Below are 24,495 nucleotides of genomic sequence, written 5' to 3'. Positions count from 1 at the left end.
CTGAAAGCTCCTTTTTTGGAGCACCCAACTGCAGGCTTTCACCTAACAAACTAGGCTTATTCATCTTCTTTTTTGATTTAAATTTCAGTGACCACCCAAACCTCCTTCCTCTCACACAAACCAGTTCCCTGTATTTCTTCATACAAAATCAAATATTTATGGCATGCACTTTATTATCACACTCTGGCATCAAGCTGTCCATAAAATTAATCTTTTTTGTTTTTTGCATTTCTTTCTGAGACAGTATTTTATGCCTTTTCTGCTTTGAGTGTCTGTTTTTCCTAAGACTAAATTGTCTTTTTGTGTGGTACTTTTCGTAACTGAACTTGTGCGTTCTGGAACATTTTCCTCTCTTCTTTCCGTCTTCATGTTTGTGCTGTTGGTTGGTGGCTTTTGAAGAGTGTTTTTAATTCTTTTCCTCTGATTCTTTGCTGAAGTATTTTTCTGACTCTGTGTGCCAAAGACGATGAACTGTACAGAGGCATGCTAGCAATGCCACTGAGTAGCTGTGTGACTTTAGGCCAGTCACTCAATTCCTGAGAGTTCTAATTTATGTGAAATTATCTAAGGTTCCTTCTAGTGCTAACATTCTATGTTCCCATCACTTGAATGTTACCTTTAGTGACATACAAACACTCTTCAACAGGAAGTGGGGTTGAAGCTGCTATGGTAATATTGTCATCTGTTCACACACACAAGTACACATACACAAGTATACACAAACACCCTCCTCCTCTCTTGTTATCCTCTGACACTTCTGATTTTGATTGTCCTCACTCTTAAATGCTGTTTCTGTTAATCTTTCGATTCTCACCCTGTATTTAGCTGCACAATCCTTCCTCTTCAAATACCCTCAGGGTTTATGTTCTTGAAATCTGGGGGCTGTACCCACTTCAGCTACCTGGTAGCCCTCTGCTCCTCCCCTAGCATTGTGCTAACCTGTGCCTACTCGGTCACCAGAGAGTTTTTTTCCTCCTTAATCCCTTCACCAGTCTCTCTCTTTCCAGACGGCCTCACCTGGAACCATGGACTTCCATTCTGCTGTGTCCCCAGCCATTTCCAGTCTATGAACAAAGTGGGCTACATTCTTGTGGGTGACAGGATTCCTGAGAAAAGGACATGAAAAGGTTGGAAAGGTTTATGAAGTCAATATAGTAGAGAGATGGGACTGGCCTAAGGTGAAATTATAACTTTGGGAAAGTGTATTTTCCACACTCTTCCATATCTCTTTCAGATATGTTTCCTTTCTTTGGTACACCACATTTCATGACATGAGTGCTCTCATACTACCTCTTCCCTTCTTAGGAAACACCACTGGCACCCCTACCTACTTCTCAGGACTCCAAATTCCAGATCACTGCCATGTCTGACTCTTTCCTCCAATCAGACTTACTTGTCCTATGAACACTCCTTGAGAGCTCTGTTCTCTGCTAACCAATTCAAGAAACATCTGTATCAAAGGCTGACAATGGTTCAAAGAGTTTCCTTTCCTGAATAATATAACAGAACATGTAAAAAGGAATCAGAGGATCTTGATTTGAAACCAAGCTTTCCTGCTTTCTATCTATGTGAACTTGACCAAGTAATTTACCCTGTCCTGAGTATCAGTTTCTTTTTTCTTAAAATGAGAGAGAAAACATTTTTAATGGGGTTGTTATGAGGTTATAGATACAGTGTAAGCAAGCACTCTTTGTAAGTACTGTGCAAGGTTAAAGGATTTTGAGGCCAGTTCATTTGGAAAAAGAGACGTCTAGAATAATCACTGTGCTAAAGTTGCTTCTTTTTAAACTTTTTTTTTTTTTTTTTTTTTTTTTTTTTTAGGATATAGGGTCTCACTCTGTCACCCAGGCTGGAGTGCAGTGGTGTGATCATAGCTCACTGCAGCCTCCGCCTCCTGGGCTCAAGCAATCCTCCTCCCTCAGCCTCCTGAGTAGCAGGGACCACAGGCATGGGCCATCACATCCAGCTATTTTATTTTTAATTTTTGTAGATACAGGGTTTCACTATATTGCCCCGGCTGGCCTCAGACTCCTAGGATCAAGCAACCCTCTCGCTTTGGTCTCCCAAAGTGCTGGGATTACAGGTGTGAGCCACTGTGCCCTGCCAATTTTTTTTCCTTGAATGATGAAGGGGAAAGAGAAGAAAATGTGAAGAGAGTAACTGGTAAGATTTGATGAGTGGGAAATAAGATTTTTGGATACAAGTTCCCCTATCCGGCTATCCATCCACTTTCCGGAGAAAGAACCCACCCAGATGAATATAATGAGTCCTGTTTATTGAATGCGTATTGTGTGCCAGGCAACTTACATACAGTGTCTCTACTTTTCAAAGAAACCCTTCCAAATCCTAGAGAAGGAAATGGCTACTCAAGAATCATGGGCACTTTTTCCAAGATGGCATTGCTGTAGGTGGTAGAGCCAGGTTCCAAACTCAGCTTTGTCTGATTCCAAAGCTGGTGCTCTTTTTCCCATACCACCCTGATCTTACTTCCCTGAGAAAGCTTAATGATGCACCTTAGGAGCCTCACTCCACCCCGGGCATCTGGATCTCCTTCAAAATGTGCTCAAAAAACAAAGAGCAAGCATGTTCCAAAGTAATCTGAAGTTGACTAGCCTGAAGGCCTTTGGGCTAGACCTGTTAGAACTGCAATGAGGGCTGAGTGGTCTCCCAATAACTGGGTCCTCTGTGGGGCACCCAGAGGGAAAGGGAATGTGCCTTGGCAAGCTTGAGCTCATCCAATGGTTGGCACCGAAAATTATAAAGTGGGGGAGACTAAAGGAGCAGCTACATCATGACACTGCATGATTATTTTATATTGGCGTAATTCCTGCTTGACTGTTGTGTAAGCCACATCACATGTCTGAAGTGGAAGAAGCCCTTATAGCTACGTGTAGAGGTGAACTAGGTATTCCTCATGGCAAATTTCTCAGCCAGGTGGCCTGGCCCAGAAGTCCCTAAGTGGCCACCTCTTCCCCTACTCATGTTGTATTTGAGTCCAAGTTTATACCCTTCACAGGGAAGGTCCTTAAGGTGACTTTCCTTCACACCTGGCCAGGTGCCATGTCGTCATCGGCACCGAGGTGATGTTTGAAGATAACTATGGTGATGAATCCTGGGAGCAGGGGCAGAGAATGAAGTATCTACTAGCAAGGGAGATTTATTTGATTGTTTAAAACTCTAATGACACTGAAACAGACCAAACTAGACTGCAGATTTCCTTTAAATGGAAAATCTTTGGTCTGGGAATACAGCCATCTCCATGCCCTCCTAGGTTTTCCTCAGGTAGGGAACAGGTATTGGGGGCTGTTAAGGAAAGGAAACGAAAGAGATCCAAACTGAATTGCTCAAAGCAGATTTCAAATTTCTTCGAGAATTTGCATTCATCTTCTGATTTGACTAACCAGCTCCAAGCCGATGCAAACGGCACACACAGACTTTTACTAGGAGGAAGAGGTGGAGTGGGAAAAGAGCGTGTGGATTTCTAGTCTTGGGGGAGGCTCCTCTTTGCGGAGACTGGCGGAGGAAGGATGCTCTGACTTCCCAGGTTGTGTCAAAAGGTAATTACCTTATTTTGGCCAAGGTCTTGACTGAGGGCTATACATCGCTTGAAGAAGTGAAGTGGCAATTCAGTTGATTAGAAACAAAAGGTCTAAGATACCTTGGCAATTGTCGTTGGGTGATTTTCCCATTCATAATTTTACAGAATTAGAAGACAGAAAATTAGTGCTGGAAGGGCAGTATGGATGTGGGTTGCAGGGAGGATTTAGCAGGCAGGAAAGAGGGAAGGGAACTATCATGTATGGGTTAGGATTGTTACCCATTTTCATCATTGAATTATTTCCATGGTGCTTTGAGGAAAATAATTCTACAAGAAACCGAGGCTCCAACCTTAGGTGAGTTGCCTGAGATAGTGGTTAGATGGGACACAGTGTGGCTGCTGTTCTTCCTGTTGCACAAGAGGATATTCTCAACCTGGTCATGTGCACCTTTTCCTTTTCTAGCAAAAGGCTGGGCGCGGTGGCTCACGTCTGTAATTCTAGAACTTTGGGAGGCTGAGGTGGGCTGATCTCCTGAGTTCAGGAGTTTGAGACCAGCCAGGTTAACATGATGAAACCCCGTCAGTACTAAAAATATAAAAATTAGCCGGACGTGGTGGCGGGTGCCTGTAATCCCAGCTACTCGGGCGGCTGAGGCAGGAGAATCGCTTGAAACTGGGAGGCGGAGGTTGCAGTGAGCCAAGACTGTGCCATTGCACTCCAGCCTGGGCAACGAGAGTGAAACTCCGTCTCAAAAATAAAAAAATAAAAAATAAAAAAGCAAGAGTCCAGCAGGGAGCAAGATGGTTGGGAGATTCCCACAGCTTGATCCCCTGGTTCCTCAAACGGCAAGACTTCTAGGGCCTAGTGATGTGGCTTCTCCACATTCAGGGCTCCTTTTTGAAGTGGTGTTCAAATTTCCTAGCCCCAAAACTGAACCCAAATAATATTGTTTTGTGCATAGGGTAGCTGAGTCAGGACTTTCTTAAAAAGAAAGAGAAAACAAAATCAAAGAGTTTGGCATACTGATTTTAAATAGAACGAAACCTACACATTTCCTAAAGCTATTGAACTGGAACAAAACCAGATCAAAATATTCTCTGTAAACCTGAGTCAAGCCAATATTTCCCTTGGGTTGAGTCCATTGCCACAAATAAATATCACTGGGCGCTCAGGTGCTCTTCGAGACTGAGAATTGTGGCCCCATGAAGGGAGGGAGGATGCCAGGCGGGGGCCCAGGCTCAGACAACCCCAGGGTGTGGGAGGACTTGGGGTAGCCCCTCATCCCGCTGGGCCTCTGACCCTTCATTTGTAAAGTGAGGGGGTTGTAATCCTTCCATGATGTTCAAACTGAAACAAAACAAAACAAAAACCATGGAAACTTTTTTATGAGAAGGTGTCTTTTGGTGGAATCCCAATGTGTAGAAATGATAAAAGCAGAGCTGCTCTGAGTGAAGCAGTGGTTGGTGGCTCAGTAGATCCAGACTAAATTATAGAAGTCATAGCAGTTAATATGGAATGTGCTGTGCACTTTTCTAAGCACTTTCTCTGTAATACCTCCTTTAATCCCTACAACCTTCCTTCTGAGGTGGGCAATATCATTATCATCATCCCGATTTTGCATTTGAGGAAACTGAGGCACAGTGTGGTTAAGTTCATGGCCTGAGGTCACATAGCTAGTGACAGCAGGTGTGGGACTTGGATCCGGGCACTCTGACTGCAGACTGCACCTGTGTAAGTGTCCTGTGCTGTTGCTCTCAGGCCAGCCAGCCAGCTGTGTTGGGCACCAGCCTATGTCAGGCACACTAAATCAGAAGGGAATAAAGCAGAAACTTGGTACCAATGAACTTCTAGTCTCTGTCTAGAATTCCTGATGTAACTGGCAAAATGAAATTTGGACATTGACGTTCAGACATTGTCCATCAGACAGAATTCTCAGGTGGACAAAACCAACATCCTTTCTAGTACTGCCCTATCTCTGATGACAGCTTTGCTCCCCACATAGCAAAGCACGTGCTGAGGATGCAGGCTGTTCCCCTGGTCCTGAGACCATGGCCTCAAAATGTTTTCCCTACAGTTGCAATAGGCTAAAGTTCTGAGACAAAATGATTGACTATGTAATGCTATTTATCAGGAATGAGTGATTTATTTTATTATCTAATTTTAGAAGTCTTTCATACACTTCCCAAGAGGCTGCCTAGTTCAGATATTCATAAAAGGAAAGAGAAGAGGGAATATGAACTACAGAACAGTGAAAAACGTTTTACCAACATGACAGACAGAGGAAATCATTTTAAAACACATTTTGAAGATGTTTTGCATTATAGTAGACATGGAATATATCTCCATCTTTTATACATGACTGTTATGAATGGAAAGATACTATCTTTTGAGATAGTTTTAGATTAAGTAAAAATAATGATATTTTCAGTGCATATAATGCATTTCTTTTGTACATAAAAGTCTCATCATTTTTTATTGTTGTGGTTGAGACAAGGTCTTGCTCTGTCACCCAGGCTGAAGTGCAGTGATGCAATCTCGGCTCACTGCAACCTCCGCCTCCCAGGTTCAAACCATTCTCGTGCCTCAGCCTCCCAAATAGCTGGGACTACAGGCACGCACCACCATGTCCAGCTAATTTTTGTATTTTTAGGACAGATGGGGTTTCTCCATGTTGGCCAGGCTGGTCTCAAACTCCTAACTTGTGATCCACCTGCCTTGGCCTTCCAATGTGCTGGGATTACAGGCATGAGCCACCACACCTGGCTAAAAGTTTCATCATTTTTGTGAGTGAAAAATAATTTGCTCTTCACCCCAACTAAATAGATGTTAATTTCATAGTTGAAGAATAATAGCCCACAGGTGTGTTAAACCATCTCCCTGCTTGGTGTTCCCATCGTCTGATTTCAGTTGGGTCCTTCTCAGGCTCCCAGATTCATTCTTGAGGCATTTCCCCCCCATTACTCCTTATCCCCTTTGGGAAGCCCTGGGGCCACACATAACACAACCAAACACCTGCTGATTCAGATGGCCTTTATGTTGCTGTGTAGCTTTAAGAATCTGTGACTTGGAGTCTCAGCATCCAATGGTCTTCCAATATCCTAGGCTACCAGTTCAAATTAGGGCCGCTGTCTATACAACTGCCTGGAGCCACCTGATGCTGGCAGGGGGTGGCCATCAAGGGCTGTGTGTTTCTGGGGTTCCTTCTGCGGTGTCCATAGTTTAAAGTATTTCTGAGAGAGCCGTGGTTTACTCAGACTTCCTGGACTGTTGAGAGGCCTAGCCCTGGGGAGGTTGGTTGATGAACAGAATGTAATTGATTTCTTGCTGTCATAATTTCTCTTAATGTTTCATTTTTATTAGTATATTACATTATTAGTATATTTTTCTATAATTCCTTTATTTGAGTCCTATGTGCAGCTCCTGAAGACAGTCCCACTTACCATACAACCAGTGTGAATTAATTTATGTAGATTGTTTTCTTTTTCTTTTTTTTTGTATTAACAGCTTTTTTGAAGTAAAATTATGTACCTTAAAACACATTCTTTATAAGGGTACAGTTCAATAAGTTCTAGTAAATGTATAGATTTATGCAACCATCATGACTATCCAATTTTAGAACATTTCCATTATCTCCAAAAGTTCCCTCTTGCTTGTTTCCATTCAATCCCCACTCCCACCTCCATCCCCAGGTAAACACTCATCTCCTCCTGTCTTTATGGATTTGCCTTTACTGGAAATTTTATATAACTGAATATGTTTTTGAGTTTCATTCATGTTATTGCATGTATCAATGGTTTGTTTCCTTTTTGTTGCTAAATAGTATTCCATTGCCTGGATCTACTACATTTTATTTATCTATTCACCAGCTGATGGATGTGTGGATTGTTTCTGGTTTTTGTCTTTTTTTTGTGAGACAGTCTCGCTCTGTGGCCCAGGCTGGAGTGCAGTGGCATGATCTTGGCTCACTGCAACTTCCATCTCCCTGTTCAAGTGATTCTCCTGCCTCAGCCTCCCGAGTAGCTGGGATTACAGGTGTGAGCCACCACGCCCGGCCTTTTTTTTTTTTTTTTTCCTGAGACAGGGTCTTCCTCTGTCACCCGGGCTGGAGTGTAGTGGTGTGACCACTTCTCACTGGAGCCTCAATCTCCTGGGCTCAAGAGATCCTCCCACCTCAGCTTCCCAAGTAGCTGGGACCACAGGTGTGTGCCAACACACCCTGCTAATTTTTAAATTTTTTTGTAGAGATGGGGTTTCACCATTTTGCCCACACTGAACTCCTAAGCTTAAATGATCATCCCACCTCAGCCTCTCGAAGTGATAGGATTACAGAAGTGATCTATTATGAATAATGCTGCTGGGCCGGGTGCAGTGGCGCATACCTGTAATCCCAGCACTTTGGGAAGCTGAGGCAGGTGGATCACTTGAGCCCAGGAGTTCAAGACCAGCCTAGGCAACATAGTGAGACCCTGTTTCTACAAAAAATAAAAAAAAGTTAGCCAGCGCATGGCACACACCTGTAGTCCCAGCTACTCAGGGGGCTGAGATGGGAGGATCACTTGAGCCCAGAAGTTTCAGGCTGCAGTGAGGTGTGATTGCATCAGTGCATTCCAGCCTGGGCAACAGAATGAGACCCTATCTCAAAATAAAGTAAAATAATGCTGCTATAAATATTTGTGTATAAGTCTTTGTGTGGACGTGTTTTCATTTCTTTGAGAAGATACTTCAGAGTGAAATTTTTTGGATAAGACAAATTTATGCTTAACTTTTTAAGAAGCTGCCAAACTGTTGTCCAAAGTGGCTGTGCCATTTTACATCCCCACCAGCAATGTATGAGGGTTCCAGTTTTTCCACCTCCTAGCCAACACTTGGTATTGACAGTCTTTATTATAGCCTTTTGTGGATGAGTTGTGTTATCTCACTGTGGTTTTAATTTACCTTTCCTTAGTGACTAATAATGTTGAGCATCTTTTTGTGTGCTTAACAACCATTTCTATAAATTCTTTGGTGAAATGTCTGTTTAAATCTTTTGACCATTTTAAAATCAGGTTATTCATCTTATTGAGTTGTGGAAGTTTATCCTGGATACAAGTTCTTTATCAAATGACTTGCAAATATTTTCCCCCAGTCTGTAACTTATCTTTTCATTTTCTGAATATGGTGTGTTTTGAGGAGCAAGTTCTAATTTTGATGAAGTCCAATTTATCCATTTTTTTCTTTTATGGATTTTTTGGTGTCATATTCAAGAAATCTTTGCCTAAATTAAGGTCACAAAGAGTTTCTCTGACTTCACTCCCATTTAAAACACTTATTAACATATACCTTGTGCCAGCCCCATGCAAGGGGCTGGTAGTAAAAATGTGCATAAAATACTCTACCTTTAGAGAGCTTTAGTAGGGGACAGAGGCACATGAGCAATTCACTGCATGGAGGCATTTAGTTGCTTTTATAGAAGTGCTTGCAGCTGGGGCACCGAGATAGCACTTAGCTCTCCCAGAGGCACTGGAGGAAGCAAAGGTCAACTCAGGTGGATGGTCTGATATGGGATCTCATGACCAAAATTCTGGTTGAGGGAAAAGGCATGAACATCTCAGAGGACTCCAGAAGGCCACTGCTAAGAGGGTTTGGGGAGAGGAAATAGTCTTCTATTGTCTCAGAAGAGATTAAGCAGACGTTCCTCAGTGGTTTTTACTAACAGAAATCTATCATCTTGATCTGGCAGAGACTGAAGGCCTTAATTAAAAAAAATAAGAAAACAGTGAATCTGTTAAGTACTAAAAACAGGATTATCTGATTTTAATGTCAACATCTTGGACTGTTTGGATGGGAGATCTGCTCATCCATCCTATCTATGCCATTGAGAACATCAAGAATGGCATTGTTAGTGTTCTGTCTGCTTTCAGTGACCAAGACTGGTCTTTCTAGAGGCTGAGAGGCAGTGATGCTTGGAATTTTCATTGCTTCCCATAAGAATGATGACCATGAGGCATCTGGTTATGAATGTCTATATGAAGGTCCAGTACATGAATAGCTGTTCCTTCACTTGGTGAAGAGGTTTTTGATCACGTTGTTTACTCTTGATGCTGCCCTGAAAGGGAACAAGCAAACTTCTCACAGAGCAGGACTGGGCCCAGGGACCATTCTAGTGAGGAATTAGCAGAGGAAAACAACAAAGAGAGGGGTTCGGTCAGTTTTGCATTACAGTTAGCATTTCAGGGTCTGAAGGGAGACTGTCTTCTCACTACTCAGTGTGGTCCCTGGACCAGCACCATCAGCACTACCTGGAGCTTTTTAGACGTGCAGAACCTCAGCCAGGTGCGGTGGCTCACGCCTGTAATCTCAACACTTTGGGAGGCTGAGGCGGGCAGATCACGAGGCCAGGAGATCGAGACCATCCTGGCTAATACGGTGAAACCCCGTCTCTACTAAAAATAGAAAAAATTAGCCAGGCGTGGTGGCAGGCATCTGTAATCCCAGCTTCTTGGGAGGCTGAGGCAGAGAATTGCTTGAACCCGGGAGGCGGAGCTTGCAGTGAGCCGAGATCGTGCCACTGCACTCCAGCCTGCGCGATAGAGTGAGACTGTGTCTCAAAAAAAAAAAAAAATAAATAAAATAAAATAAAATAAAAAGTGCAGCACCTCAAGCCCCACCCAGAGAGTAGGGTAAAAGAACAGATCTTCTGTCCAGACTTCCCAAGATACCACTGAAGCAAAATCTGCTTTTTTCCCTGAGATCTGATGATTCATAAGCACTTTCAGGTTTGAGAAGCACTGGTCTAGTCCAGTGGTTCTAGAGTCCTCTGCAAATGCCCTGGCTAAATGCTCATCCAGGCTCTGTTTAATAATTCCGGGGACAGACAGCCAAGGTCAGTTAGCAGATGAGAATGATCCTTTTATTTTTCTTTTTAGATCAGGCTGGTTAGGCAGATAAGTGGGCATAAGTGGATAAATTGCTGTGCTCTAATTTGCAAGGGCAGGTCAGCTGTTAGAGTTACCCTTTAAAACAGCTCATCTTTACAGCAAACTGATTGCTTAAAAGGTTTGGAGAAAACAAGACGATGACTTTGGTATGTGATTCTGTGTCCACTTAGCCTCATTCCACAGTATATCTACCATTAGGAAAATGCAGCATTATTGTGTGTGAGTACTATTGATGCAAATTAGTTGTCATCAATTATTTTGAGTTTATTGTTTAAATTGCTACAAGCTCTTTCATACTAAGATGAAGAAATTGATAGCAGTGACTCTCAAACTTTTGTGTGCATCAGAATCACCCAGAGTGCTTGTTAAAACATACGGCTGGGTCCCAGCTCCAAAGTTTCTGATTCAGTTTATGGGGTGGGAACTGATAATTTGCATTTCTAGCAGTTCTCTAATGCTGCATTATAGAAATAGTAGCTTCGAATGCATTTTTAGCACCACAAAAAAAATATCTAGACCCTTATTTGATACTGTGCTCTCATCATACAGAATATAGGGCCAAATTTCAGCAATCATTCTCAGGGGATACAGAGTAACTGGGTTAACCTAAAGACAAAAGTAAACTAACAACATTTTCTGAGACTGTTGATTTCTTAGACATTTCGAACCTACGTCCAATTTGCTCAACAGCAATGCATTTGCTTCCTTTTCCATTCTTCCCCTTGTTTCCACCCACTTCTGATGGCAGATAGTTCTGGTCAAGTGCAGAATGTTTGATCTTGAACTCCCAAGTGCCCACTGGTTGGTGGGTGGCTCTGGTGGTCAGGTTGGCTGGGACATTCTGAGCATGTGGGCTGGCTCTGAGCTGTGTGATGACCTTCTAGGTCATTACAGTCCTGTATTTAGTAATAGGATCTATCCCAGCCCTTACGCCTTCATCACCTGGTAGGCTTAGACCTCTGATCTCAGCAGATTTAAGGGGCAATTCTATTGTGTGAAGACCTGGCATTGCTAAGTTCTCAGTGAGCTAATAAACCTTCACCACAGCATGGGACCCAAGCATCTCTGATCACGGTTCCTCTTGGTACACCTGTGGCAGCTGCTCAGCTTGGAATGGTTCACTCTGACCTTTCCGGTGCCACTTGTCTAAAGATCGCCTGCAGACTGCCCTGCAGTGGAGACTTCCTGCCAGAGAAAAACCATGATTGCCCTTTATACCATAATTGAGTGGAGACAGGATTTACCTCATCGGAGCACCTTGTCTGACTCCATTTCATATTATTAAAAACAGAGACTCTGGACTTCATGGTTTTTTTTTATAAAAAATTTATTGAGATGATGTAATTATAGGCTTTTCTTTAAAAATTATTTGCAACTCACTGGCCCTGAGAAAAGGCATTTTTTTTTTGTTTTTTGTTTACTTTTTTGTTACATTCATTTGATTCAGTCCCTTATAAACCCCACACCTCATAAACAAGAGATTAGAAACTAAACAAAAAGGGGGGGGGGGGGGGCGGGAAGGAAATTCTAGATTCGTTCTGGTTTGCAGGTGGTTGCAGTCACAAAGAGAAATCATCAAGAATGTTCACTTGGCATGTGTGAAAGATTCAGGGGGTCTGCAGCTGTTTAGTGTTGATGCAGTTGGGTCAAAAGAGTATCAGGTTAGTCTTCTGTGGGTTTTAGGCAGGGATTATGGTGCCTCCCTCCCACCCCACTGGCTTCCTTGTGTCACAGCCTTTATTTCTACTCCGAAGAGGAGTAGGAGAGAGTGAACAGCCTCTAACTAGCACCAAATGCTTGGGCAAAGAAAACTGCCCCTTTTTCTTGGTGTGTTTTCCCAAATCTTTTATCTTCAGTTTCCTGGGTGGGAATGAGCCAGACAGGGTGAGCCCAGGCTGGATCCTGAGCCTAATTCCATTCTTGGCATGCTGTCTGCTCCTAGGGCAAGTCACTTCACCTCCCTGACACCCAGGTTTCTTTTTTGCAAAAGGGAGTTCCTATTTCAAAAATGTATTCAGACTTGGAGCCTAGGCAGTGAAAGGTGGGAATGGTGGTTACTTCATCATTTCGGTAAATTGTCACAGCCATTTGAATTTCAGCTAAAGCGACATTCCCATTTGGACAGGAGATCAGTATCAAAAGACATTGGATCAGAGGGTTCCAAACATACTGTTGAAAGGAGAAAATCCATTGGTCTATTATTCCTCTTTTTCTGTGGGGATGCCCTCATCTCCCCAAAGGATTTGGAACATTGGTGATGCCACCTTAAGCAAAACCAAGTCGCCCTGGGTCAAGATCTTAGAGTTCATGTTACCTTCAACATAGCCAGTCTAGCCAATTACCAGTGCTTTCTTCTGATACAGAGGAGACTGCCTGGCTAGCTTGAGATGTAGGAATGAGAACTTCAAGACCCAAGTGAGAATGCACATCCATCACACGGCAGGGCTCCTTTGCATTGTCCTCTCCTGACTTCAGATTTGTCTCCTGACAACACCCCTAGTACTTAGTGTTGAAATGAGTCACGCCGGGTGGATTAGGCAGGTACAATATAAACTCTGAAAGCAGGGATTATGGCTGATTGAGCTTTGGGTCCCTCACAGTGTCCAGCAGGTGCTTCATCAAGGTTTGCTAACTGAATTTGAAATCTTTAGGGTCTGCAGGGTGTAAATACTGTATCCAGGTGCTGGCACTACCCAGATTTTCTCATAAAGAACAAATGAAGAGGACATTTGCAGTTAGGGGAATTACGAAATCCTTATTGATATCCCTTATCTGAAATGCTTGGGACCAGAAGTGTTCTGGGTCTTGGAGTTTTAAATGTTTTTTTTTGTATCCTGGAATATTTGTGTATGTGCACATATATATATATATGTGTGTATATATATATATGTGTGTATATATATATATGTGTATATATATATGTATATATATGTGTGTATATACATATATATATATATATAATGAGAGATCTTGGGGATGGACACAAAGTCTAAACACAAAATTCATTTATGGCTCATATATACTTTATACACATAGCCTGAAGGTAATTTTATGATATTTGAAATCATTTTCTATATAAAACAGTTTGTGTACATTGAACCATAAGAAAGCAAAGGTGTTAGGTGTGGAATTTTCCACTCATGGTGTCATAGCGTTCAGGAAGGTTTGGATTTTGGGGCATTTGGGGGTTTTAACTGTTCAGATTAGGGATGCTCAACCTGTATCTGAATGGGAAATAAAGACTATATTGGAATGAGCGCCTTCTATTTCTTCTTCAAGCGGCTGAAGGTATCATCCTAAGTCTAACATATTCTCCTGGGATATTGCTTTAAATATAGAAATGCTTGGGGCAAAAGGGAATTTCCCTCCATAATTCAACTGTTAAGATTCTTTGAACAGTAAGAGACTGAGTTCTTGCACTTGGGTGAAGAGGCCAGACTGAGAGGCTCTAATCCTAGCAACATCATGCCCTGGTCTCTGATTTCATATTCATACAGAGGGATGCAGTAAAAATCCGTTTCTCTCCATTCTTAAAATCAGTGGCTTTCACAATACATCAGGTATTTGGCTTAATCTCTGCATTTCAGATAGAATACCAGTCATCTTAGAGGCTGAAATAGGGATCACCATGTCCTACTGAATGCTCTCAAAAGACACCTGCAGCGTGCTGAGATCCAGCAGAATCTCATCACCATTCAAGCAGACTGAGACCCACTCGCCTCATATAGAAGGTCCCTGACCTCCCGGAAGGTTGAATGGTGGGGCGCCTGTGACTGACAGTAGGAGTGGGCTGGCTATGCCCGTGTGTCTACCTGTGCTCTGATAAGAGGCAGGGACAGAGCAAGGCTGAAGAGAGCCTTGATCAGCTCCTCAATTCCAGTGTCCTTGAACCATAGTCCATCTGTTTGCACCCTAGGTTGGTGTCCTTGTCAGTAAGGCCGAGGGAAAATTCCTCTTGCCTGTGTGACCCAAACTCTACATGTCTGACTCAACTCAGAAAAGGCTGGGGAGAAGCCCAGGGGTCTGGTAACTTCACCTGGGAGCTGCTGCTGAGGGCACATATGTATCCCGGAGGAGCTGTGAGTTTCTCCCCCAACTGAGTAGAGGAAACAGAGGGGAAAAAGGAGGGGGTGCTTTGTAAGGCAGGTGTAATCTGGATTAAAAGAAATTGTACTCCAAATATTGGATTTCTGAGACCTATATTGGAAGAGTCAATTTAGATGGCTAGAAAAGGAAAAAAAAAAAAAATCTAAAACAGCTTTCAAAAATACTAAGAAGTGGCACTACCCTCATTTTACAAGATACCATCGATCTTATTTTGAGGTGAAAAAGAGCCACAAATGGGTCCTTTCTGAGACACAGCTATGAAAGAAAGAAAAAATAATGTATCCGAGGAATTTCCTGTCTGCCCAGGCTGGGCAAACACTGATTGCAACTGAGACTGCCCTCTGGGATCCTCCGTCTCCAAAGCTCTGTGTCCAGTGGAGACCAGGAAACTTTAAAAAAGGTTAGGAATTGAAAAAAAAAAAAAAAAAAAAAATCAGGTGAGGGCATGAAACTGACCACAAGATGGCCTTTGGAATGGAGCAGAGAGGAGCTTTTTTTCTCACTAGCCTCTGTTACCTGCTTTGGAAAAATAAATCCCCACTGCAGAATATTTTTGCCCAGTTTCTGGACTGCTGGGCCTGTGTGGTCTTTTCATATTTTCCACTTTGCAGCGCTCCCAAGCTAATCCCAAGCTGCCGAGGCCTTCCAAATAACTTGGACAGCCTTCCATCCTTATCTTACGCCTTAGACACATGGTTCTCACAGCCATCTCAGGGGCGGCTCTCTGGACTAGCATGTATCTGTCTGCAGCACAGCAGCATCTGTGATGATTTTGGCCTCCCTCAAATGGGTGGCCCAATGCTGGGATGTGGGTTTGATTCTGTGCTGCTGGCCACAAAGCATCCGGGTCACTGATTCTGTTTAGGTGCCAACAATCCCCAAGACTCTCCAAAGAGGCTGAACTCTGTCAGAAGGCATCTGAATCTCAATTGCAGGCAGGGAGAGAGGACAGAGGGGACCAAGGGAAGAACAGAGCAAGAGAGAGAAAAAGAGAGCTCTCCTTTTCATTTTATCTTTTTTAAAAGCATTTTTTTTTTTTTTCAGCCAAGACCCAACAGTAACAGGAACAAACCTGATCCACGTGGCAGGAAAAAGAGGAACCTGAACCCCTCTGCAAGTATTCTCTTTCCTGACCAGCTGGGCTTGCCGCACTTTGTGAGATTTGCAAAAAATATATATATAATAGATATATATTTCCATAGGAAAACAACATCAGATGTCTTCCCCTAGATGAACGATGAAGAGTCAAACTGCAGGTTCTTAAAACAAAAACAAAAACAAAAACACCATGAAACTAACAACGGTGGAAGGGTGAGGGTGAGGAATTACAGATGGAGAGATTCCAAATCAGAAGGAAACGTGACATGGAGTCCCAGGCTCATGCCCTCCGCCAGAATTCCAGCCCCACCTGTGCTGGGTAGTTTGTCTAAGGTGCTCCAGGGTCCCTCTTGGTCTGCAAGAGAAGTGTCCCTGCCATTTCTGGGTCGCTTCCTTTTCCACTCTCCTCAGCCCGCCTGCTCTGTCACACTTCCAGCAATCCTGGTGGGCAGGGGTTCCCTGGGCTGCTGGCCCGCTGAGGTGGACTGTTGGTTCCTTCAGCATTCATCTTCTTGGTATATTTGTTCATCCAGCTCCTGGGACTCTAGGTGCTCCAGACGGTCTGTTCGGCCACTCATGATTTCATCTGGGGTTTTCATAAACCTTTGGAAGAAGAAGTGGAGGAGGTAAGAGATTCCATTTTCCTAAAGCTGTCTTCACTCTGAACTCTAGCCTGTATATAAAGAAAGACTTCATCATGTTATACAGCTGGAGAGCTACTGAACCCTGAGATTAATGCTTAGTGCAAATTAGGAAAAGGTACTCCTTTCTCTGACTGTCTAAAAAGTGGCAAAATGCTTATTTAAAAAGACTAGGGCCAGGCATGGTAGCTCATGCATATAATCCTAGTGCTTTGGGAGGCCAAGTTGGGAAGATAACTTGAACCTAGGAGTTTGAGACCAGCTTGGGCAACATAGTGAGACCCCACCTCTACCAAAAAAAAAAAATCTGGGTATGGTGGTGTGCACCTGTAGTCCTAGCTACTTGGGAGGCTGAGGTGGGAGAATCCCTTAAGCTCAGGAGGTTAAGGCTGCAGTCAGCTATGATCATGCCACTGCACTCTAACTTGGGTGACAAAGTGAAATCCTAATTATTGGAAAAAAAAAAAAAAAGTCTAGGATGTCTGTGACGTAGTGAGCACCCTTTGGGATCACGTGGTGCATTAATGCATGACCACACGAGAAGGCCTTGGTCCAGACCATGTATATATGTTCTTTCTTTTACAGAATTAGATTTTACAGACTCATGAGAGCTGTATATCCACTTCCATTCCAGACTGTGAGCCCAGGGAATGGTATTCAAAACTTAAATTTCAAAGGATATAGTTAAATGTTAAGTGAAAAATGCTGACAATAGGACAACTTAGTGGAGCTTCTGGAAAATTGGAAGGGCAAAAAAAAAAAAAAATCTTTTACAATGTTATCACTGATTCACCCAAAATGCCAGCAATGAACCCTCTTTAGTCTGTCTACCTTTGCAACTGGGGTGTACAGCAAGCCTCATCTTCCTGTTCAATGGGTTAAACTGGAAGTGACATCAATGACATGTTTTGACCATAATTTACATGGCTCAGGAAGGCAGCCTGGTTGCAGATGTTCCGCCTACACTGTAGGAGCACCCGTTCCAGTCCCCTTCTGTGCCTGCACACCTTTCTCTCCCCATATACTCTGCCCTGCGCCACTATCTTAGAACTTACATTTTCTCTCATTCCTCCACATGCAAAAGCCTAAAATGACCACTCATCAAGTCAAAGGTACATCCTTTGCTCTGCTCATCGGGTCTTTCTGCCATCTTTACCTAGGAAGCTCTTATTTTCCACTGTTCATCAGTATGAACCCAGTGCAGTCTAGCGGTCTTGGCTCTTGTATAAATCATGGCGCATGCTCTCCCATGTATCTTTAGCTTTTCCCTTATCTGGAGCCCTCCTGACTCTTCTCACGAGTTGAGTCCTACTCATTCTTTGTGTTCTGTCTCCTCATCAAAGAGCTGCTTAATGGCACTAGTCCATGATTTCAACACTTAAACATCCATCTTCTTCAACACTCAAACATCTTGTAAAGAGTATCTACAATTCAACACCTCACTTGATTACATACTAGGTCTTATACCAAGAAACCTTCATTTTGTGGCAAGTCTGGCTTCTAACATTCATTTCCTCAAAATGGACTAATCTCTCCCTCACTAATAGCACTATTCCTTTCTCTTACTGAAAATCTTTTATTGGAAGGCTATCAATCTTCTGGCTACTACTGCTTTTCCTGCTCATTACTGGCAAACTTCTCCAGCAGTATGTCTGTATCATCTGCAGTCTTTCTCCTCTTTTATCCCCTAACTAAAATTTCTCCCTCCACATCCGAAGTCAATAAAGAGCCCCTCTAAGCCAACTCCACAGATGTCCTATGCTTGGCCCCCCAAACCACCCCTTTCTTCTTTTGATGACTTTCCCATATTAAGCTTCTGATATTCCACACCAGGCTGTCAATAAGCATTAACTGAAAGGTTTAATATAGAATGATAAAAAATAGAATCCTCTACCTTCTAGGAGCTTATAATCTAGTTGTCGGGGAGAAGGACTTGACACATAAAACTACAGGCTGAGCATCCCTAATCCAAACACTGGAAACACTTCTGGTCCCAAGCATTCCAGATGAGGGATACTCAACCTGTATTCAAAATATAAATCCTGTAGTCGCTCTAGCTACTCCGGAGGCTGAGGCAGGAGGATGGCTTGAGCCCAGAGTTTGAGGCTTCAGTGAGCTATGACCACACCACTGCACTCCAGCCTGGGCAACAGAGTGAGACCCTGTCTCTAGAAAAACAAACAAGTTGGCCAGGCACAGTGGCTCACATCTGTAATTCAAGCACTTTGGGAGGCCAAGGTGGGCAGATCACTTGAAGCCAGGAGTTTGAGACAAGAGTGGCCAACATGGCGAAACACTGTCTCCACTAAAAATACAAAAATTAGTCAGGTGTGGTGGCAGGCACCTGTAATTCCAGCTACTAGGGAGGCTGAGGCATGATAATTATAAGAATTGCTTAAATTCAGGAGGTGGAGGTTCCAGTGAGTCGAGATTGTGCCACTGCACTGTAGCCTGGGTGACAGAACAAGGCTCTGTCTCAAAAAAAAAAAAAAAAAAGAAAAGAAAAGAAAAAGCAAATTGTAGTGTAGTTAAGGGCTCCAGGGAACCCAGGTGATGATGGAAGACGGCAGCTATGTGTGTTGGAGCAGCTGAAGAAGGCCTCATTCAGGGCAATAGATTTGAGGTTGAGCCTTGAGGGTGTAGGTATTAAAAAGGCAAAACTTAGTCATATACATTTCTGGCATAGGGAACTGTATTAGTGTTGTAGGGCAGCTGGCAGTTTGTATTATGGTTTCAGGAGGCAGCAGAGTGGACCAGAGACAGAAAGACATTGTTGAGCGAATCCTGATGTGAATCATGAAGTCCAGACATCAGCTTCCACTGCCAGGGAAGCCTTTGCTTTTTTCTCGTCTCCCAGATCTCATGAAACTGCTTGTCATTGAAAGACTCCAACCTGGGACCTTCTGGCAACATTCCTTTCTGGGAAATGTAGTTCCCAGGCTGCTAGCCCCTGCAACACAGAATAGAGTGGGAATGGTGCTGAAGAGCCAATGGTCCATCTAGCACAATGACCGGGATACAGGAGGAGTCAAAGGGAACTCTAGTTTCAAAGTTGGTTGCTTCAAACAGCAGTGATGCCCCTGATGAGTAAAGAATTCAATAATTCTGGGTGGAATTTCTTTTCTTTTTTTTTTTTTTCTTGAGATGGAGTCTTGCTCTGTCACCAGGCTGGAGTGCAGTGGCGCGATCTCGGCTCACTGCAACCTCTGCCTCCCGGGTTCAAGTGATTCTCCTGCTTCAGCCTCCCGAGTAGCTGGGACTACAGGTGCATGCCACTACGCTCAGCTAATTTTTGTACTTTTAGTAGAGATGGGGTTTCACCATGTTGGCCAGGATGGTCTTGATCTCTTGACCTCGTGATCCGCCTGCCTCAGCCTCCCAAAGTGCTGGGATTACAGGTGTGAGCCATCACGCCCGGCCTCTGGGTGGAATTTCTAATCTGAGACGAGTGTCTGTTTTGAAGATGTCATGTCTGAAATACTTAAATGTGATATTTAAGGGGACACAGCCTACAGGAAACTCTTGGGCATTCAAATTTGGAATTTCAGGGAGATTTTAGAGCTGGATATAGAGATTTAAGAGCCTAACCACTGAGGTGATAAATGAAGTTGTGTGTCGGGATCAATTCATCCACGAAAAAGGTATAGAGTGGGAAGAAAGGGAGCCAAGGACTGCGTTTAGGTTGAAGGATGAAGAAAAGCCATCAGTAGAGCCAGAGAATGGAGGGTTCTTTTTTTATTCCTTCTATTCTGTTTCCCTTTCCTGAAGAGCCTTTCCCGTTTCTTTTGAAGATCTTAATTGCTTTTACTATTCCTAAGTTACCATTCCTTCCCAATGCTAAAGACCAGATTCTCTGCTCTTTCCAATAAATTAATCATATCAGTGAGCTCATCTGTTCATACATGGTATCACTTCCTACCTGTATATAGATAATTCACAATCTACATCTCTAGCCCCATCTGCCACTCTCTTCTGTCCCACCTGCCAAAACTCATCACCCAAGGTTGTGTTTGTTGATCTCACTTCTACTGACCTGCAGTTGACCCCACTAATGACTACCACCAGCACCAGAGGTCTACTTCTACATCTCCTGATTGGTCCTTCAGATCCCTCCTTCTTCTTCCAATTCTTTCTCCTCTCTTGCATAGTACTTGGAATTACAATCTATGTGGTGGCAGGCTAACTTGGTTGGAACTCATTATCTATGAGGAATTCTGGAAAGAAAAGTTCTAGTGCAGCAGCTTGTAGACTTATTCTGACTACGATGCATTATAAGAAATACATTTTACATCATGACTCATCGCGTACATACACACCTGGAACAACATTTTCATGAATCAACTGTCATTCTTGCTACATGTGATGCAGTCTGGCATTTTCAACTCTATCCTATCCTATCCTTATTTCATTAAAAAAAAAAGCTCTGATGGACCCATTCAATCTATTTCATGACTCACTGTGGGTCATTACCTGCATTTTGACAAATACTGGTTCAGAAAGTTGCCTTACAGCGATGGTAACCTGGAAGTCTAGGTTTAATTCCTTGCTTTGCCATTGACTTTGTGCTTTTAACTACACCGGACTTTAATGCTACATAATATTATTTGGTCACTGCATTATTTTAAAGGTGAGTCAGATTCTGTTCATTTAGTTTTGGCTTTATTACTGGACAGACATAAGTTAAAAAAATATTTTCCTTAAATCCTAACAAACCAGTACCTGGTATCCAGTTTGTAGCAATGATTGGCTTTGGGTATCCGATAGGCAGGTAGAGATCTTAACAGTCTCCCCCCACTCCCCGTTATTTAAAGAAAACAGCATCCTCCCAAAAGAAGGAAAGGAGTAAAAGGAAGTGCTACCTGAACAAAAGCCTTTGTCCTGGCTCCTTCCTGATAATGTTTAGTTTGTAGTAGTGGCGCAGGGCTCTGGACATTTTCTCATAGGTCATGTTTGTTCTGTTCTGTTTGTTCAAAGGAGGAAGGGAGAAAAAAAGCACAAAGACACAATGAAATGAACCTCAGAAAAGGCACTGCGGGAGCTATTAAAATAAAAGCTCTTCAGCTGCTGCCTGTGGCCCTGCCAGTTTGGGAAGCTACCTGCTAATCGGCTGCCTTCCAGGCACATCTGTCCCCACCCTTTAGTTTTTTATATTCACTGTCACCAAGGTTTACTCCTAAGGTGAATCACCCTTTGTCCGAAGTCCTGGAGCCCTAGCTAATAAAGCAGATCCCATAGCAGCCTCGCTTATTTCCTTTTCCCAAGACTGCTCTCTGCTCTGCCTGAGGAATTTCCTGCAGGTTCCCCCTATCTCTGGGTCACCCTTCACCTTCTGACCCACACAGCATTTCTTTTTTTTTTGTTGCAATGACCTTTTCTCAAACTTATGTTTCTGGTCTGTCATTTTAAGGAAGACAATTCTTTTGTTTAAATTCCTGTTGTGGAAGCAAGAATACAGTGGTTCTGGGCCCGAGGCAATGGTACAGTGGGAGTAGCAGAGGGATTTTTCTCAGTGACTCACACATGGAAGTGTCTGTCAGTGGGGCCTTGCCATATTTGGTCATGGTCTGCATTACCCACTGCCTTCTTAGAAGGCCGCAGGTCTGGGCACACCTGGCTGGGCCTCCCTGCCTTTTCACTCACTCAGCGGATTGGGGTTGTGCCACCATGCCAACATCAGGCTTTGCTTCAGGTCCACCTATCGACTGGCCTGGATCACGGTTACCCGCTTTTTACAACTGCACACTTGAGCAGTCTTCCTTACTGCAAAAGACTTTATTCAATTCCATTCCCTCCTCCCAGTTTGGAAAATTGTGGGGCAAACTTCTTGCATCGCTTGCTTATAAAGGGGATGTTTTACAGTCAGAATCTAAGTATTTTCTATAAAGAAATGGGCTTTGGGGAACATGGGAGTTTCTAACTGAGCAGAAAAGAAGTGGCACTTCCCAAAGGTCCCCTGTGAGTCAGAGAGTCTTGCTGTACTTCCCTTTTACCCAGTTCCTAACAACAGTGGAGGTGGCGGGATCAGGTCAAGGGGAGTGGAAACAAGAGTCACTCATGATGCAGCCCAGCAAACCAGGATATGTGAGTTAATGGGCACCTGGTCTCAGGAACAAATGGCAAGATGCATCTTTAATTATTTCCTTCCCTTTGCAACTGCCTAATTGCTTGCCCAGCAAGGAATAAACTAAATAAGTATGGGCAGACGTAAAAAGCAGAAGACAGACGATTATCCTCCAATCCAGGGATAAAGACTTCATTTTGGCACTAGTTTATGGAGCAGATATCTGCTGCCCTTTTACCTTATGGTTTCCCCACAGTCGAGCCAGTCCGTTGGGATCCACTATCCGGAATATTTTGGATTCTTTGTCCTCCCATCGGATGAAGTTTTCGTACCGGCTGTCAGAAAGCAACTGATAGACGTAATCCCAAAGCAGTCTACAGTCTACAGAGGAAAAGGGCAAGAAAACACTTTTGAAAATGTTTCTTGTTGAGGCACTAACCAGAAGAATCAAAAAAGAATCCAGCAACTGCTTCTGCCTAGCTAGGGTTGACTGATTATCTAACTTCCTTGTTTTACAGGGAAGAAACGAAGGCCCAGAAAGATGGAGGGAGGTCCTGTTGTGTGACCTTTGACCCACTGGAGGCCTCAGAGATGATCCAGGCGACAGCCTCCCTCCACAGATGATGATACAGTGACCCAGAAGTCCACGGTCGTGACCCAAACTTAAACCTGGGCAGAGCCCATGTGAAAGACGGGAGGCAAGTTCTAACTGAATGAACGGGCTCTGAATGTGTGTTAAATGCAGGCTGGAAGGAAAAAAGGGTGGAAAGAGGGTCCTGATGGTTACAGAGAGAGCTGTGTGGTAAAAAATAGTGGAGGGAAAAGGTTATCCTGGTGTTGGTGGGAGATGGATGGATAAAGATGAGAAGGCTGGGGTAGGCTAAAACACAGCAAAAAGGAGTGAGGAGTGAAAAATGGTGGGAAAAGAAAAACTATGTGGCTTGGTGACTCTGACTGTGGGAACTGTGGCTAGCATGGTTTTAAAAAGAGATACAGATATTCTCATTCTATCACATTTTGGAGGTCTTTAAAAAATGTTTTGATATAGTGGATCATGGCAGAAAGGAACCCAGTGCAAAAATCACTTTCTCCACTTGCGGAACTGATGTTTGAACATTTAGTCAGGCTATGGATATTTATTAAGTGTTAAGTGATTCAATATGGACTAGGCATGGTGTTGGGCCTTGGTTTTCGGCTGTGGGCTAGTAAATTAAAAGAGAAGACATGGCCGGGCGTGGTGGCTCACGCCTGTAATCCCAGCACTTTGGGAAGCTGAGGCAGGTGGATCACTTGAGGCCAGGAGTTTGAGACCAGCCTGACCAACATGGCGAAACCCTGTCTCTACTAAAAATACAAAAACTTAGCCAGGCATGGTGGCGTGTGCCTGTAATCCCAGCTACTCAGGACACTGAGGCAGGAGAATCACCTGAACCCAGGAGGTGGAAGTTGCAGTGAGTCGAGATCGCACCACTGCCCTCCAGCCTGGGTGACAAAGTGAGACTCAGTCTCAAAAAAAAAAAGAAAAGAAGAAGAAGACATGATGTACACCTTCCCCTTGTTCTATGACTTTCTGGATGTGTGCTGTGAAGGTGTGTGGTTGCCCTCCTGCAGAACCTGGAGAGGTAGCTGGGGACAGATGTGTGCCTTCTAGGTTGAGTTAAAGGTTAACTGGCCTCCAGATGAGGAGCAGCACCAATTTCCAGGTGTTCACTGCATGGTTCTGGAAATGCCCACTTTTTATAGGCACTTGTCAGAATGGCTGGTGATGGAAGATCAACTACTGAATGACAAGTATGAACTCGGCACTTTACCTGTATTATTTCTGATCCTCAGAGAGGTTGAAATAACTTGCCTGAGGTCACAAGGATTTGCACTCTGGACTCCTGCACTACAATGTTCTTCCTTTTTTACTTTGGGCAAGGCCTGGGCCTGGCACATTTGAAAGGGGAGTGTCCAGTTGAGACTTGGAATATATTACAGCCAACACATCCGCATTGCAGAGAAACATACACCCTTCTCTGGGGGTATATTTACAAGGGGAATTCAGCTGGGCCACCCTGGACATGCCTCTTAATCTTCCTGAGGTTCTGTTGCCTCACTTATGAAGTGGGAATAACAGCACTTACTTTACA

The 24,495-nt window shown here is 43.5% G+C and overlaps 1 protein-coding gene across 6 annotated transcripts in view; it reads right to left on the bottom strand.

Annotated features, from left to right (window-relative positions):
- Window positions 1-15,737: 15,737 nt before the first annotated feature.
- Window positions 15,738-24,495, bottom strand: part of ETV6 (ETS variant transcription factor 6) — a 241,205-nt gene continuing 232,447 nt past the window's right edge. For 4 of the 6 annotated variants that reach the window (XM_009424865.5, XM_009424866.5, XM_009424868.5 and 1 more), the window contains 3 exons: window positions 22,602-22,744; window positions 21,162-21,262; window positions 15,738-16,264 (listed from right to left, as the gene is read on the bottom strand). In XM_009424865.5, the coding sequence (XP_009423140.2) occupies window positions 16,159-16,264; window positions 21,162-21,262; window positions 22,602-22,744 (350 nt within the window). In that variant the 3' untranslated portion in view covers window positions 15,738-16,158. The remainder of the gene's footprint in view (window positions 16,265-21,161; window positions 21,263-22,601; window positions 22,745-24,495) is intronic. The other 2 variants (XM_009424867.5, XM_054664080.2) reach the window with 2 other exon arrangements.

This window comes from Pan troglodytes, chromosome 10, assembly GCF_028858775.2.
Source record: "Pan troglodytes isolate AG18354 chromosome 10, NHGRI_mPanTro3-v2.0_pri, whole genome shotgun sequence".
NCBI classification, from domain to species: domain Eukaryota; kingdom Metazoa; phylum Chordata; class Mammalia; order Primates; family Hominidae; genus Pan; species Pan troglodytes.
The sequence above is the reverse complement of the archived record's forward strand: the minus strand, read 5'-3'. Positions and strand labels throughout refer to the sequence as shown.